At 32.1% G+C, this 18,606-nt stretch overlaps 1 protein-coding gene and 1 long non-coding RNA gene across 6 annotated transcripts in view; one reads left to right on the top strand and one right to left on the bottom strand.

Annotated features, from left to right (window-relative positions):
- The window catches only part of Shab (Shaker cognate b), a 46,330-nt gene that overhangs the window by 3,920 nt on the left and 23,804 nt on the right, over positions 1–18,606 (bottom strand). For 3 of the 4 annotated variants that reach the window (XM_017902968.1, XM_017902969.1, XM_017902972.1), the window contains exons 6-9: positions 11,064–11,147; positions 5,632–5,898; positions 3,871–4,098; positions 88–295 (exon numbers count right to left, since the gene is read on the bottom strand). In XM_017902968.1, the coding sequence (XP_017758457.1) occupies positions 88–295; positions 3,871–4,098; positions 5,632–5,898; positions 11,064–11,147 (787 nt within the window). The remainder of the gene's footprint in view (positions 1–87; positions 296–3,870; positions 4,099–5,631; positions 5,899–11,063; positions 11,148–18,606) is intronic. The other variant, XM_017902971.1, reaches the window with a different exon arrangement.
- LOC108549550 (uncharacterized) lies at positions 14,395–16,461 on the top strand. 2 transcript variants are annotated; one of them, XR_001890339.1, is made up of 3 exons: positions 14,395–15,478; positions 15,604–15,718; positions 16,447–16,461. It is a non-coding gene; the product is annotated as an uncharacterized LOC108549550 (long non-coding RNA). The 2 variants fall into 2 exon arrangements; XR_001890340.1 differs by lacking the exon at positions 16,447–16,461 and having other exon boundaries at positions 14,395–15,002; positions 15,066–15,478; positions 15,604–15,749.

Genomic DNA, 18,606 nt, shown 5'->3' with positions numbered 1-18,606 from the left:
TATTTCTTTCAAAAGAAACATGATGTTAAATAACACAATTTAACAAAACATCTAAATAAGACAATGATAATGAAGTTTAATGCTTACCTGTGTAATGTCTGGGTCCAATGCCAGAGCCAAACAAATGGTGATTTATAATTCTTGTAGCCGAGGCCAGACTGCTATTGGTCGTCGTAAATGGCTTGCCCCCTCGAAGTCCTCCATAGTAATTATTCTCTGTGATCTCTTCTTTCGTGATACTACGAGCCACAATGCTTTCCTGGTCGCTGATAAATTGTGCGCGAGGTCTTACGCTCTGCAATCAGCCGCGTCGGATAACTAATACGCGACATTATGCTAACTAATTATTCGTTAGTACAAATACATATGTATTATACAAACATCTCCATCTTTCCTTGATAAATATTCGTTGGGGAAAGATTAACGAACGACGAACAGGATTCTGTGGTGATTAAAAAAAATGAGTACCCATAAGAAAAATTATTCTGAGTTTATCTTCGATTTTGCATTAAGAAATCGAAGTAACGAAATCTGGACGGTTGCCAACATGATAGATTTCCATTTTTGTTTGGAAATTTGAATGAATTAGGTGTATAGAAAACGTCACACGATTAAATAAAACTTCGATGTTATATATATCATAGTTTAACATTATCAGTCCATTGTAATTATTATCATATATTGCTACTTTATCACAAAAAATTCTTTTCCTTTTAATATATATACATATGTACAATATATATGTCGTCTCTTTTCTACTTTTCATTACCTCTTTGTCTCTTTAAATGACTCATCTGAACTTTCAGTGAAAAGATCGATATACGCGCACGCGATATGTAAGGTTATATAACCATAATTACCAAAAATCAACAACACTGCTGAACATCAGTTTGCTTCAACTTCAATGTACTGAAAACTGTACAAAAACACGAGCAGCTGTTTTTCCTATTTTTAATGTACATTTGTGAACTAATTTCACTGGGTGATTAGTTTGAGATTCCAAAGAAATATTTATACAATTGTTAAATATGTGTGGTATACAGTGAAAAAAAGCCACGTACAATCTATCATATATCTGGATTCAAATGCAAAAGGTGCATTAGTGGATGCACAAGATAAGGTGCGAACACAAGCAGTTAATTATTAACAAATAGAGGAGCGTGATGGAAGCGTTTTAGTGATTCGTGTGGCAAAATCAACAGTACCGGTATCATTCTTCGACTGAAAGAGTACGGCAAGTCGGTTACGCTGCAACTGTGGCCTGTTTAATCAAGATAAACGATGTCTCTGGTTAATCTGGTAGGCCAAACAAGAACCTCTCTCTGTATTGTCTGACTTTTCTTTGGGCACGGCTACTACGTGCAATATCGTGTGAATTTGTGCAGACCCTTCTGACAAGCACTAGGGCATTCGGTAACGTACGATCGCCTTCGGCAATCCGTTCAACTGTGCTCCGTTTGCGATCTTGATGGTTCGTGAAACTGAAAAAAGCAGTGATGATACGCTGTCAGAGCTCGTGCAATAAACATCGCCTTCTTATTATCGCAGGCATTGCGCTAAGTGCAAGGGCAAGAATTGTTTCAAACGCAGCAGTACAGGTTATATTGAAAGAGTTGGGGCGGGGGAACAGTGGCGCCTAATAATATGAAATCACGTGCGTTTTATTATCTCCTTTGAGTGAATTTTTCATGTAAACTAGTACTTTGACTTTGTTTTAATTTTATCACAAATAACAATTCATATAAATTTTGTGCATTTGACACGATTATGTTTATTATTAATGAAATTTCGTTTGTTAAAAATTTAAATTAGATTTTCATAAAACAATTTTGAAAATAAATTTTAATTAAGTATTATGTACAATCATGATCCTTGAAGAAAATTATTAGTAATGATTAATAAAGATAATAAAGTTTTATTTATAATGAAAATAAAGTTTTAGTATGAAGTTAGAAGAAGAAGAAATAATTAAACGCGTCGGTTATGCTGGAGCAACTAAAAGCATAGTCAAGCAGGAAAATGAGGAAAAAGTTTCGAAACAATCCGAATAAAAAGAAACAATTTAAACTCTAGCTAGTGGATGAAATTAGATACTATTGCATGTAGAAGTGTAATCTATGCTTTGTGTGAAATAAAATACATTTTGAGTCAATTTAATTTCTAATTTTAATTTGTACGAATTCTTTTTTATCAAAGAAATAAATTATGTAATAACCTATTTTATTTACTATAATAAGGTATATTAAATTAACGCAGTCGATTAAAATATATACAGTAGTCAAAAATATATCCCTTTGAAATACGTCTAGTATTTAAATTGCTTTAACTGTTATTTTTATTATAGCATTAATATTAATTGTTTTTGGAGCTATAAACTTGTTTATTTTTAGTAAATGTTTTCTCAAATTTTGCGAGAAAATAGAATTTCAATATATTAACGTATTTACTTTCTTAGTTAAGAAATTTAGTTTTTAATTTTTAGTTTTAGTTTAGTTTTTAGTTAAGAAGTTTAGTTAAGAAATTTGAATCAGTACAACAAAGTTAGCAATAAAATAATATAATCAAGGAACATATTGTTAGTTACGTTAATAAATGTTGCATGATGATAGTAATTCAGAATAGAGTAATTATGCGTTGTCTGTACAAAATCTAACCTCAGATGGAAAGTTTAATGTTTCTAATGTATATATGATATAAGCTAATATAAATAAATACATTTAGTATACGAGTATTAGACATAGCTATATTAAATATATTATTTCACAGAACTATTTAGTTCATATAAAATTTATTTCACACAAAGTGATTAGACTTCCTGTTTCATTTAATTTAAAACAAATTGTTATTGATATCTGCGAAGATTTCAAAGAAAACAATTTGTAATACTTAACTTAACCCACATACTATAAAGAATACATGCTATATTTTAAAGTGACGTACTTTAAAAAAACTATAAAGAAACAAAATTCAAATATTCTATGTCAACTGTCACGTGATTCAAAGTAAAAAAAATAACAAAAGCGATATATTAACGGAGTTTATAAGTAAAACTATAATAACAGAAATCATGCGATCACTATTTCAAAATCGATGACTTGTAAGTGTTTGTATCAAAAATCATTTAATTATTACCGTATTGAAAATCATACACCACCTTATTGGCCAAACTTAGAATTCGATGGCGTACACAGCGACAGAGAAAGTGAACATTAAATGTAATATTCATCATGCATACTTAGTCGAGGGTAATTTTTAAACATATAATTTAGATTCAAAGACACATAATCCTTCTGCCTTAAAAATTCTGAAGATTAATCTCAAGAATAATTCAGAATGGAATTCTAACCTTAAATTGTTAGTTAGCAATATAGCACTACTTCTGCAAGATATAATATTTCTTCTTTTGCAGTAATATCAATATTTATTCTTCGAATATCGTTTTAAGAATTCGTAAGAATAATCTTAAGAGTAGTTCAGATCAGAATACTAACCTAAAATTGTTCGCCAGTAACATAGCGCTATTTTTGCAGTATATAATACTTTTTCTTTTGCAGTATTCTTAAAATTCATTTTTTAAATATTCTTCTCAATTTCGATAAATGGGAGAAGAAAGTATAAGATGATGTGGACAACAAAGTTTAATGTTCATAAAGGCATTGATGCTCATAAAGGAACAACGTTGAATACATGCGGTATTATAACAGGATATAGCTCGGACGTGAAAGTATTAAGAATTTCTTTTAAAATTCCCCACAATTAAAGCGGTACCACATTTTTCACTGGATAAACAGCGTTTAATATATTTTCCATAGACACGCGTGCAAAGGTGGACAATTGAGAAGAGATTGAAGAAGAAAACGAAGAGCATACCTGCTGAATGCGAATTTTTCTATGCTTGGGCACTGTGTCGTTTAGGATAACCTTGCTACCCTCGGTAAAGGGACGAGCGTCTTTTAATGATTCGACACTCGGTGAGACATCAGAGACGTTATGTCCAACTTCACCGGAAGCAGACTTCTTTACTCTATTTCCACATTTCTCCGCGGCTTCCAGAGGGTTCACATAAAGGTTACTGTCAGCCTCTTCGGTCAGATCACCCTGTGAAATAGTGCATACATTTTAAATGTTTGTAACTTTGTATGTACTACATGTAAGCTGAGACATTTGAAATTGGTATTTCGATGTTTGTGTTATATTTGTATTATTATAATTGATTCTTTTAGGTGTATTATCTAAATAAGATATTATAATCAGTATTTGTTTTTAACAGAACATTCTATACTTTTTATAAAAGTTGAATGACAAGTGAATGCTAGATAGTTTATTGTAAATTGAGAAATAATAATTATGAAATTATTTATAGTAGGAATTGTCTGTAATTTGAATCAAAAACTATATAGGGTGTTCTAAAAAAGAAAAAGAAAGAAGTAAAATTAATCTTCATAGTTCAATGTAAAAAATTAATGAGAGAAAAATAATTATTGCACTGCATATCTTCCTTGAAGAAATAGAATGTTTTTTAAAGTATTTCTTCATATAGTAAACTATGTAGAATTCAAGACATTAATTTCAAGTGTCTTCTTGTATATGTTATCTTTTTTATATTTTAATTATTTAAACTATTCTGTATAAAAGAGTTAGATTGCATTAAGTCACTATCTTTCTTTTAAATCCAGGAATTTATATACAAGGTTTATGAAATATTTCTATATAAATGAATGCAATTCATTTATAAATATTATAAATTTAGATTGTTTTAGATATTAAATTTTTAGATTATTATAAACATAAATCATTCTTGTATAAAATACAAAAAGTGCAATAAAATACTAGCAGATATTTAAACATGCTAATAAATATATATTTATCAAATAAATTAGAAGTAAAAGTAACGAAACAAGTGTAATTCGAAGTTATGCTTTATCTTTTCTTCTTTTAAATACCCAACTGCATTCACAGGCCAATTGCTTTTTTTAACTGAATTTTTCGCAGATTTATATTGCCATTCCGCTTTCAAAAGCTCGATTACAAGTTTCTACAAAACTAGTTAAGTTTTTTTCTACATTGTGAGCATTTTAGGAAAATTCTTAAGCTACATCTTTTTTCCATTCGAAGTAAATTCTATTTTTCAAGCTTGACCTATGTTATTTACAAGTATATTTGAAAATTCTAATATCTATTCTTACACGGAAAAGATATTCTACGTCAAATTTCAGCATTTAACTGCACTACAATAAAATCTCTAACTCGTTCGGAGATTCTTTGAATTAAATGATAGCGTTATACCTTATTGTTATCCGCCGATTGACCAGCAGAAGAAACCTATGGTAATTAGTATTCGTTCTCGCCGTTGAAAAAGACAGTACGCAAGAATATGAATATAAGAATATACGCTATGCATTAAATTTGCGCAAACATTTAAGCAAAACCAAGTGATACTTAGAATATAGAGGAAAAGAAGAAAAATACAGGAAGAAAAGAAGTATTAATCAATATGATGTTACGGAGAAACAAATAAGAGAAAGAACAAGTGAAAAGGGAAATAACGTGACACATCACGGATATTTCAAGGGATTGAATTCACGGATTCAATTTGCCAGATTCTCGCGGTCTATCGATTCCATGCTATACCTGCGAATGAGACGGATGCGTTTGACAGCTGGCATACGTATCGGAGCTGTCTACGCTTCCTTGCTCGTTGTACGTTTTCCCATAGCTCGAGGCATCCACCGGTTGTGCCGGTAGCGCCTTCGTCTCCGCAGCGAAGATCTGCTGGTGCGCGGCTGGTTCCATCGACATGCCGGGTCGCATCGACTTCATCTCTTGGCAGATGGGGTTACGAAAGTCGCTGGTCGCCAGTGGCATTATATTTTCCGCGTCTCTGAACTCTTTGTATTCCTAGAAACACGACCAAGGTGAAAAGTCTCGGTTTGTCGAAGACGAACCGCTGCAACCAAGCGTCGCCTTCAACATCAGTGTGATCCTAAAAATTTACAGAAAACGGCGCACCTTTCGTCAATATATGAATACACAGATGGAGAAATGCTTCTGGCCTGTAGTCGTTGGATACATCAATTTTAATTTATTTAAATTAATAATGAAACGATGCCATGATATTTCTTCCGTTGTCTATTTATGTGTCCCTTTTATCTTTTTTAATAATGTTTCCCAATATTTATATTTCAAAATTACCTCGATAGCCCTTCGCACGGTTTCTCTTTGCTTCTACCAGTCCATGTTCTATCTTGTAAAAAACTAATTTAAGTTCGTCAGAGTCCAATAAGAGAAGAACAAGTTGCTCCGGGCTCCGGGGCGAACGACGAAAGTTGCGCCTGTTTAATTGAAAAAGTAGTTTCTTCGTGTGCTATATGTATTTTCTAAGAGTAATGAAAAAGGAGAAACTTATTTGTGTGCTCTCTAAATAATCGAAATCTATTTAACGTGACCTTTCTACTTTTCGTATTATACTCGCCTGATGCGATCCAGTATATATATATACATGTATATATACATGTGAGCCTGTAATAAGGTGCGTAACTTAAGGAAAATAACAGTTGCTGTTTGTTAGTTGTATTCCCAAGCTTGCCAGAACTGACCTACCGGATGCAACAAATTGCAATATGTACATTCAGAATCATTGCAAAATCTGTATATGCTGTTATCGTGCTTGTTATTTTGAGTATTTCTGTTTCTAAAGACGGCATGCTGAAAAGATGAAAAGTGAAACAAGCATGTATTGTTGAACCCATTACACGTTATAGAACCAATTATAGATTTTCGTCTTACTTAACAGATATAAAAGAAATAAGGGAATGTACTTCTTTGATACCTTTCCCCTTCCTTTTATTTAGCGTTTTCCATTCTTCAACTATTTCGTCTGAAATCGTGTAATAGGTCCAAACGATCCAAGATACGGATCATTGTTTGTAGAAAGCGTACATTCCGTGTTTCAAATTTTTTGTCCTGAAATGAGAAGGCGTTCCCCTTGAATCTGGTAAAAGAGATTGAATATTGAATGTGATTAAAGAGAATGGAAAGACGTGGTTAATTTGAAGTGGAAACTGTACGCTATGGAAATTGGAAAGTGACGATTGTATATGTGTAACAGTATCATTTATCGACGAAATTCGAGCATTGCCTTTTATTTGGCCACCAGCTCGCGCAACAATAATCGAATAATAATCGAAAATTAAATCGAAGATATTGCGAAACTCCGAACATGATTTTGTGTCGCGCAAACTTCGGTTGTTCAAATAAAACATGGTCGTCGAGATTTCATAGTGCTACGTGAGCAAGTATCGCAGCTGCAGAATCGCATTCGTCGTTGTCGCAGCTGTCGCATTTGTTTCGCCTGAAATTACTTTCTTTTGTCCGTGTATCTCGAGCCTCATTTTTCGTTAAAAAATGGAAAAAAGAGAAACTATAGAGAAAGAGAAAGAAGGAAACGAACTGTCAGTAACATCGTGCAACAATTGCAAGATATCGTGATTGATAATTTGTTAACTAAAAGCGCACCTCGTCGACAAACACGATCCTACGTGGCGTTCACTAATCAATCAGATCGTATGTACCATTTTATTCGATCATGCCACGATACGATGATGAGGTGAATGAAAGTCTATTGTGTGCGTGTCTCTTGCTATGCAGCCAATGAGCTAATGAAAAGGATTAGTAAGTCAATCAACGTCGTTCGCTTAAGACACTCAGTCGTCGTATAAGATAAACGTCACCAAGAAATAATGTCCTGCTTTCAGGAGAAGAGAATTTTAAAAGAACTTGGAATAAAATAAAGAAACGAAATAGAAAATTCGTTTACCATGACGATATACACCATTGTTCATAAGTATTAAGATACTTATAGAAAATCTAGGTATACCTGAAAAATGAATAGCATATTATTTAAAACTCTGAGAATTATTATTTATTTAAAACTTTTTACAAGGAAGAACGTATGTGTTTAATATAACAAAATAAAAGAAAAAATCTTACCAATTATGGATAATAAAAATAAATGTTTTCCTTATTTGTATGAAAATGAGTCTCTTGATAGCTCCTTGATAAATTTAAATTTTCTATTCGTGTTAGTAAATTTTGTTTATTTGATTCCTTACACACTGTAAATTATTTTCTAAATTAAATTTAGATTTAACACAAAATTTTCGAAATTTCTTATTTAATGCATCTTAAATTTTAAATTTTTTCTGTAAAATATATGTAGATTAAAAAATTTTAGGGGCATCACATAATTGTTAATTCATCAATTTACTCTAGCTTTTAAAAATACTTTTTAGAAATTAATTAGTTTAATACTTATGAACGGGTGTGTGATTAATTTGATGTAGTACATATACAAGAAATATTTGCACATAGTGAAAGCTAACTTTACTTTATGTTAAAATCAAATAAATAATTTTTAAGTAATTTTTTTAATTATTCAAATATTTATAAAAATACTTTAAGTACTATATTTTGTATATATTTCAATCATAAATAATAAAAATTAATTATATAACTTTATATGTAATTATTATAGATAATACCTGTATCTTACTATACTACATAGAGTAATTACATACAATAATTGATATATATTTATTCGACTAAAATACGTAAAAAGTAAAAAATTATTTCATTTTATAATAAAATAATGAAATAATTTAGGGGAAATCAGATTTTTGGTTAAATAATCGAATGTATGATTACTTTAAAATAACATTCAGTTAAATAAGATAATGTATTATTTAAATAATCATTTTTTAAATATTTCATTCAAACAATAATTTCCAATACTGTTTTTGTATGGTATAAAATTTAATATACATATTTCAATTCAGACAACATATATAATCTTTTATAAGAATGTAAATGTAAAGCTCAATTAAGCAGTGTGGAAATACCTTTTGTATATGTCGTATATCATGTCGTTAACTCCTTTATAAAATTACCGTTGAAACGTGAAGAATACATAATAACGAATAAAGTTCGGCTATTGTAGCGAATATTCGTTACGGAAGCACTTGAAGTGAAATGTGTTCCAGTTGGAACAGTGTTTCATGTCAAGACATTTGTCCGAATCGTTAACAGCTTGCAAGCAAATTGCTTGAACACGAGTAAATTCTCTTTCGTTCTAGTCTACTCGAACGATTGCCAGCGTGATTCATGCACGAATCTAGCGAGCGAACTTGACGTCCGTTTCAGACTTGAAAGCAGGAAATTATCCATCAGAGAGAAAGAGAGAGAAAGTATATCGGTTTAAGTAAATACATGTAGTAGGCATGTGCGAATAATTCAAAGGCGATTTCGTCAAATTATAACAAGAACGTTTTCATACAATATGTTATAAAATAGGGAATTAATCACTTGCAATGATAATTGGATAGAACATATTATTAAAAAAAAATTATGTTACAACAGTAAATAAAAATTTAAGTATTGATAATTTTAGTAAAATATATTAGAAATTAGTTCATATATTTAGTGCAAAAATCACATAGGAAGCTTGTTGGTAAGTATCGCAAAAACAATTACCAAACAGTTAAACCGTTTCAAAAAAATACTTCAACATTTTTGTAACATTTCCATTTTAAATTCACTTTTTTATAATGGTTGCTGATTGGAGAAAGAATGTAAAGAAATATTAAGTATTTAATAAATAGGAAGAAAGAAGCTTTAATTCGCAGATACCTAGTATTTATGACATGCCCAACGATTGGTGTATCCAGTATCACAGATAGGAAGGTAACGAACTTCTAAATGATAAGAGAAATTTCGATGCAAAGTATTCATAAAAAAAGAAATCATTAAATCAAAGACCAATTTTAAATATTAATTATTTCATAAAATAAACTCTAGCAGTTATATAAATTAAAATATTGAAAAATAATAACGATAGGGGTCATTTTTTGTTTGATTAACATTAAAAATCAACAAAGTTTTAAAATGTAATTTTTACTCTAGCTGATTTTAGAAATCTTAATTTTTTGTCGAATATCCATTTTAATTTTTTAGTATAGATACATATATTTTTAAATTAAACGAAATTAAAACAGATATCAAAGCAAGTATTACAAAAGAAAATAAATATCACTACAATAGACAAATTACCATTTGATATTATTTAAAACTGTTTCTAAAAGCGTTTTTAACATTTTTGAATCAAGAGTATGTATTGTTTTGATATATATCATTTTGAACATCATATGTATATTGATTTAAATAAAATTTATATTTGAAGTCTCTTGAGAGACATGTATGTAACGTATTAATTGAAATATGAATAAGATAAAACAATGAGAAATAGTATGGTAAATTAAGATATTCTATCATACTTTATACCTCATATTCGAGTCAATCTCGATTCATGTTAAAAAGTTTCTGTTTTCAATTTAATTGTGACAAGGAAAATCCAAGAGCTCCTTAACTTGAAATGATTATTACCCTTATAAAGTTGCTATGAACTGGATAAACTTTCTCGTAGGGTAAACTATAATATTCTATTTAGGATTAGGTGAAAGGGGTGGTTGTGCGGCCAGAGCCGAAGGCATCGTGTTTCGTTTAATGGCGTGATCTCGCCCTGATGTGAACTACGACGACGATGCCCGTGCCTTGACCTACAAAATTGCGAGTTTACACGCAAGTCAAATTAGTGGACGAACTACAGTTGCGTCTAAAGCTTTGAATGAACTGGTATCGTGTCAATGGAAAAGTTGTGCTCTGTTGAAGGTGAAAGGGGAGGCAGTGCATACACCCAGTGGACTATACATATGGACAAACCGTGCATCGGCTATAGTAGAACGGAAGTAGTAGCGTACAGATAATAGAAGCCAGGGGACAAACGAATACACCATTTCGCGCGATAGTATGTGTTCTCTATTGATTAGACATCACTGGCGAAGGCAAAGCAACAAGAAGAGATCGTAACATAACAGAGATTCAAAGAGAGAGAAAAAAAAGAAAAAAAAGGAGTGAAAGACAGAAAGTTAGTCCCCTTGGTCCCAATTCTCTCGACAGCCCATTGGTGTATGTAGTGCCGCCTAAGGAAGAACGTTAGTGATCGTAAATACCTTCGTAGTACAAAAGCAACACTCGAATTCGCTAGGTATTTCATCATTTTTCTCGAATTTTCTGCTGTCTTTTTTCTCTTCATCCTACAATGTCACACACACAATTTCCTATTTTACTTTCCGTAACACACAGCTCGCTTCGCTCGGATGCGATCAAATTATTTCGTTTTTTGTTATCTTACCACCGTGCATGTACAGAAAAATTCCATTCACTGTCATTGCTCAAATGTTCATCATAGACATTATTAAGTTCAATTATCTCGATATTCTTTTTCTAAAAACATATGATTTTTAATAATATGAAATATATTTCATAACCATTAATAATATATTCTTTGTTAATTAAATTTGTTTACCTTAATAAATATTTTCTTTCATAAAGAACGTTTTCATACGGAATAATTCAAACGCTTCACGAACGAGCGAACAATTAATCCTTTGAAGCACGCATTCAAGAAAGAAAACTTCTGTGTGATATTAGTTACCTTGTTTCTAAACGAACAACTGTATCTCGAATAAAAGTTTTCGCAACGAGAGTCGATCATTGGATACAGTAATTGCGCGAGTAATCCTCGTGTCTCATTATACATGTGATAAGCGAGATCTTCAATTTCTGTAACTAAATAGAGCACCTTTCGATAACAGTGCTTCAAAGGCTTGAACGAAAACACGAAACGAGGCAACGTATGATCACGTGGAGCCAGAGAGAGAAATTTCTCGTATCCAAAGGTGAAAAGGTGAATGTGTCAATTCGTTAAAGAAAGGATGTTCGTGATGCGTAAATTATTTCGTAAATTGTGGTATACAAGTAACAGATACTAGAAACAGACAAATTTTCCTCTTTAAATGTTTTCTACGTTTAAGAAGTAACACTTTCTTGAACAATAAATTTTTCTAACCTTTAATTAAGATACGTACCCATAAATTCAATGCGTTTGCTTATTTGCAAATTACTGCTTTATAATATTAATACTGTGCGTGTAGACTAATATGATAGATATTCAAGTTTCTAAAAAGTATTATGTCACATACGAATGATTGAAATCTTGAATCAATCACATGCTCGAAATTCGACTTGGAATCGTGCCTGAAGTTGATTATATCGCTAATAATGCATACTTCGATGCATATCGAGTAGTTGAGCTTCGGAACAAATCGGAAGATGTCGGAAGCGTTCGGTTCCCGAGAACCCGAAAATATTGTCACGTGATGTTTAACATCCTAAGTATCGAAATATTCTAAACGTTTAACATTCTCGTCGAAATTATGGTTGAAATAAATCGTATCACACTCGTAATATACACGACTCTGTAAGTAATTAACTATTCAACAAATATAAACGATAAAATATAGCCGTATAAAATATATTTATGTAAGTACTTAAAATGATAAAAATAATATATGTATATAGGTTCAATAGAGAGATGTATTTTCGGCAGCAATGAAAATATACGAAGAAAATAATCAAAACAGTAGATCTAATAAACTAGTTTTGTTTATTATCATAGTGTATCCAACATGACTCGAGATAAGTATATACACATTTAGAATGTCTACTCATTAGCTCTGTGAGACTGTACTAGAAAATAGAAGTCTTAAACGCTTTTCGGTATCAATAATATTCATTCTTTCGATCATAGAATTATATATTCATCTACCGGGCATATTGCGCATTGTCCGACCTCTTCCGAATATCCCCGACTGAACTCGAACCGAATCTCGGGTGCCAAACGTACCCATACCCATATATACATTATATATATATATATAGGTAGATAGATATAGATAATTGATCTCTCTAGAAATCAATTGTAATTATGCAATTCGTTGCTCGTGCACGTTTCTATAATCGTTGGGGAAACTTTTAAGCGCGTTCCGGGCAAGAATTTTTATCACGAATGTAAACGGGGGTATTTTAATCGCATACATGTTACGTATCATTGTACTATAATTTCACTGAAATCCGAGAGGCAAATTGATAATATATATATATAATAAACTCTTTACTATTATATGTTATTTTATTACAATTATTAATTGCTAATCTCTTATTTTAGAAGAAGCTATTACAGTCAACGATAATTCCTTTTTTCATAAAGAAGTAGAAGTGTGGTTATGAAGAATTGAAGCAAAACAAAACAAGTAATTGGTTACCCCTATTATTTACGATTGTTTATAATGTTGTTTTTTGAATAATTTTTAATACCACTATTTACGAATTTGTCAGCATATGTTTGATGGTACACAAGGTGTAATGAAGTGTTCATTGAGGTAAGTACGTATATCGAGTGACAGTGAAACGCATCGTAGTGAAAAGAAATTAACATCGTGTGTGGACGGACGTCACAATTGCTTTTCGTTACTTACACGAGATCAACTGATCGTAACTACACTTTTGAAACGAATCATTTCTCGAACCTGCTGTCCTGTATATGTCTTTGCGAAAAGAAGAACAACCTCGAACACTTTCAGACTCACTGTATTTGACCGTGTGCCTTGTTAACTATTAATACATTATTTAAAGCTGAAAGGGCTGACATGAAATCAATAAACTTCATTCATAATCTAAAATAACATAGAAATTAAACAATATCTCAGATTAAAGTATAAAACCAAAAAAAAAGAAAAACATTTAAGGAAACCTCGAAGTCGATATAGTTACTTTTTCGAACAGCAATATAAGACGTCCCCCACTTTTATTTTATATTCCTTTGATTTATTTTAATATTACAAAAGTTTTGCTTTTTATTGCAGCTTCCTCGAAGTCAGTCCAAAATTAACTGTATTAGTCAGCCCTAATCAATGAACTATACACGGACCAACTTCGAGGTTTCGTTCAGTAAAGAAATAATCAATCGAATTATAAACCCTTTGAAATTAGATTTAAAATTAATTTTATTCGGTTACAAGAAAATTTTTATTGGATATAAGAATGGACGTCGAATTGTGTCGTATTACAATAAAATACGAGCTGAAAGGTCATGCCAAATATGACAATAAAAATTACAACTGCCCGATAGTTCAATGATTCTCTACATTCGATTATTTAATTCTTATTATTAATGTATATGTTACGATAATTATATATACAGGCAGTGTTTTGAAGAACCGATTTTCATTAACATCGAATCGCAATGGTATACCTACCAAATTTTTAATACCCCTTATTACACGAGGATTGCTATTATTCACCTATTTTTCGAGAGTTATAAATATCAATTTTTTACTTCCTAGATCACCTGTTAAGTGTTAAATTGAGCGTCAATACAATTTTTCCTGCATACTGTTTATCAGTACATACTAATTAGTCTATGAAGAATATCGCGGAGAAATTTGATGTTGTCTCTGTAAAGTAGTATTTAATGACTTTCGAGAATTAATAAATACTCGCATATTTCTGTTGAGATATTTAGGACCTCGAAAACGACGTTCAACGATCAGGATATAATATTATCGATCAACGTACACAATTTTCAACAAGAAAATTATTAATTCCACTTGGACAATTGGGACTAAACAAGAACAGGGGTGTTAAACTAATCGATGCTAAAAGGTGTGATGCAACATCAGTGCAATTTAAAAAATGCTAGAGAACGTTTATCATCGACATGTCTCTATATATGCACTACAAATTCAATTAGTTTCGCTCAATAGATGGTAATAATAGAGCTCAGCAAATATGATCGCATATGGAAATGTATGCATAACGTGCACGAAACTAAACTTTCAGGTGTGTCACGTTTCTAATGGAATAAAATATACGTCAATAATCATACAGTGTAATGGTACGTGGGTAACAAGCGACCGAACAACGAAGCAGTCTAGTTAGGGGTATACTCTAGCTACAGCTCTCACTTTGAATGCACCATTGATTTGTAGCATTATTATAGTACTACTGCCAAAAAATCAATAAACTTTCCGGCCAACTGAAATGAAAAGGTAAGAATTTAAAAAAAAAGAAAAAAATTAAAGTCAATAAGTTCGATAACGCTGCGGTTTCAGGAACGGCCAAAGTCTTAGCGCATCGCAAAATCTCGTCTAAAGCGGAAAGAAAGGAGGGACGCGTCTCGAAGTGAAAGGCACAGACGAGGGAGAAAAAAGACATCAAGCGGCATGACACGATGAATAATAGAAGAAACAAACGGAAAGACGATCGACGTGAGAAAAGATATTAAAACGTATCTCTGAAAAGTGCGATCAAAAAGCGTTCCGCGCTTTTCTCGGATCGAGCACGGCAAGGTCCGACGTCCAAGTACCGCGGTCTCACATCCCGGATTATCGTCCATCGTCACGCATTTTCTTTCTCATCTCTCGCACTTCAACGTTTTCATTCTGTCGTTGCCTTTCTCGTGGCTGTTCGTTGCTACGAAAACTTGCAGAGTTTCTATGTTGTCGGACGTTGCCAGGAAAGACTGGTAAATCTTTCATGGACCCAATTCGTCGGGTGTCAATTTTGAAGAATTTTATTAAACCTCTCGTTTTTTTTTTTTTTTTCTTTTTTTTAGTCTTTGTCTTTAATTTTTTGTTTTTGTTCTTTCAGGAGGATCGAACCGATCAAGGATAGTTTCGTGGATTTTGCTCGATTCTTTTCGACTGAACGACCGAAACACATGCAGCAAAAGAGAACAAGATTCAGCAAAGTCCGACAATAGCAGGTAATTCGTGTGTGTGACGAAAGTTTCGGCGGCTTTGTTCAACGATGGTGGTTCAATGCGCGCTGTCGGACATTGCCTGTAACATATCGACACGAAATCTGTCAGAAAGTTACCGCCAATGATGAAAGAATGAATCTGAACTCATTATTGGATCACGAGTTGCGGCACGCTGCTGCCTGCAATAATCTCTTCGACTGCACACGATATTTTTCTTTTTTTATTTTATTGATGGTTCACTGCAAGCTTTTAAGTGAAGCTGACATTTATTGCGTAATCAACGTTTGATTCTCGCTGTATAAGATGTAAGTATAGGAAATACCTGCAAATAATTGGTTCGAAAAGAGAGAATAGATCGTACTATTGCAGCCAACTGCGTAAAACATAATAGGATTGCGAAATCCAGTGTAACAAATTAATACTGAGTGTTTAATGAATATAACAGTTTTAAGTAGCATTGTCAGGTAACAAATTTTCTGTTAATAATGAATAACAATAATTGTTCAGGCGCGATCCATCTTTTGATTGCTTAATATGCAAAAATGTAGTACCTATCATTTTATATCGTTCAGTAGTGTAACTTTATGTCATTTAAATATTTGTACTTGTATTAATTACACTAGTTTGTAGTTCCACTGCTGAACAAATTCGTGCCGATTATGTACAACGTGAAAAAAGGTTATCTGACTGTGAGACGTTAATATCTCAAAAACAACTTGTAAAAATCACAGAACACCGAGTGCGCAAGATTGTATGAGTAAAAACTGGTCGTGCGAACGAGGAACCTAGAAGAAACGTTAATATTTTCACGTCACGAATACGATGACATTATTCGATTACGAGGTACCGTTTTTACGTTTCGTAAAGTTAGTTATCGATAGCTAAAGACGATGATAGTAATCGAGAAAATAATTTTCAGCACAAGGACAAAAAATCAACGAACACGGAAAAGTCTATGATATTGAGTCTACATGAAAAGAATAAAAAACAGGTTAGTGTTTAATCGAAAGAAATACATCGAGGACAACATTTCCGTCCGTTTATCCTGTATCAAAATGTGTTATCAAAGTGACATTAAGAATCTCAGTGCACTATGTACACGTGATGCACACACGAAAGTGATCAATACCTGCATTTACAGAAATTCATATCTCTGCCTAAATTTCTGTGCCCTGTGTGTTCTCTATGGTAAAGGAAAAGCACATTCAATCATTGTTCATAAGCGAGCATTCCAGGACCGCAGAGATGTGCGAAAAGAACACTGTCAGTCAAAGATAAGATTTGATACAACGATGGAATAGACCGACGCGTTTCCCGACGAAAATGCACTTGGACGACACGTTGTTACTTTCGAAGGAGCCAATTTGCATTTTACACAAAGAATTTCGTTTTCTTTTATTCAGTCTATTTTTATATACATATTCGATGTCTTCACTGTCCTTTAATTTTTTCGATATTCTCAATCCTCTCATTTATGAACACTTGTCTCTTCTTGATTGTCTTCACAATCCCTATCGATAATTTTTAAATCATAGCAAGATCATTTGGCTATTGAATAACATTCATAAAAGGAATTAATTCACAAAGCTAATATCAATATCTTTTGTTAACATCGAGAGAAGGAATATAAGCCAATAACATGTAAATAACCGTGTTATGATGAGAGGATTAGTGTTCCCAATGACTCTATTATCTTCGATTCATTGAATCTCAGATATTTGTACACTGCTATTTACAAGTCATCGCACTATTTACAAAAGTATGATACAGATCAGGAATTAGTAACGGCTTTAAAATGTACTTTAAAACCGTAAAAATATAGAAGCTTGGAGAAAGCTCGATGAATCGAAGATATGCAATTGTTAAAGGGGTATTGAATTCGAATAGCATGGACGAGTAAAGGGGAAAGCGAACATTAAGGAAAGTTAATGTCGTTCTTTCGGGCTCCGCAGATCGTTCATTCGCGAGCTAATAAAACAATCAATTGCGTAGACGTGATTTATCGAGACACGTTAAAAATCTCATTATCGGAAAGAATTTGTCGGGAAAACACGCGACCAAGTAGACTTAATAATCGAAAATTGCGCAAACCTTTATTCGGAACCTCTATACCTCGCAGTACGAAATTGTTCTTTGATATAGCTCTTAGAATCATAATTAAAAAAAAAAAAAAGAAGAAAAGTACAGTATTTAATCACAATACTTTATACAAGTGAAACATGTATAGATGTAAGTAGTTTTGCAGTAAATGGCAAAATTATCCGGTTTTACGTTCAAATATTTACATTATTAATTCAATGTAATAATGACATAATATTTACAGTAATTCTGTCGGCACTGATAGGTATAGATGTGTCTGTATTAAAAAGAATTTTGTGTTGTATTGAAAAAGTACCATTTTTGTTATACCGTATGTATTATACAAAATTGGGTTGACCATTCTTCATATAAATCTCTATTCTTTTATAATTTCGGCGTCGAAAATCGTTAAAAAATGTTTCCATTATAAAGTAAAGTATAATTATTCGAAATATTAAGAGAATGGTTGCCCAGCTCTATATATCTTCACGTAAATATTGTTTCAATGTGTTATCATCGAGTAAATATATTCACAAACAAAATTACTTGAAATTATTAGAAAATATTTATTGAAAAGAAAGAGATTTTTTTATCGAAATTTCCCATGTATGAACTAGTTCTGAGAAATATTTACTCGTTTTGTGTTTGTGCCAGACCTAATTTCGACATTCTGGCAGCGGTTCTGCTGATACGGTAAAGAAGTACACAACTCTACGGGATACCAATCAATTTGTCACTGGTATCCCGCGAAAACAAGCAGACACACATAGATAAGAAGCTGCACATCGAGCAAATCTTTTTTTTTTTTTTTT

The sequence above is a fragment of the Eufriesea mexicana genome, unplaced genomic scaffold (genome assembly GCF_001483705.2).
Source record: "Eufriesea mexicana isolate 0111107269 unplaced genomic scaffold, ASM148370v2 scaffold2087, whole genome shotgun sequence".
NCBI classification, from domain to species: Eukaryota; Metazoa; Arthropoda; class Insecta; order Hymenoptera; family Apidae; genus Eufriesea; species Eufriesea mexicana.
Note: the sequence above shows the minus strand (reverse complement) of the source record. Positions and strands in the feature narration are given on the sequence as shown.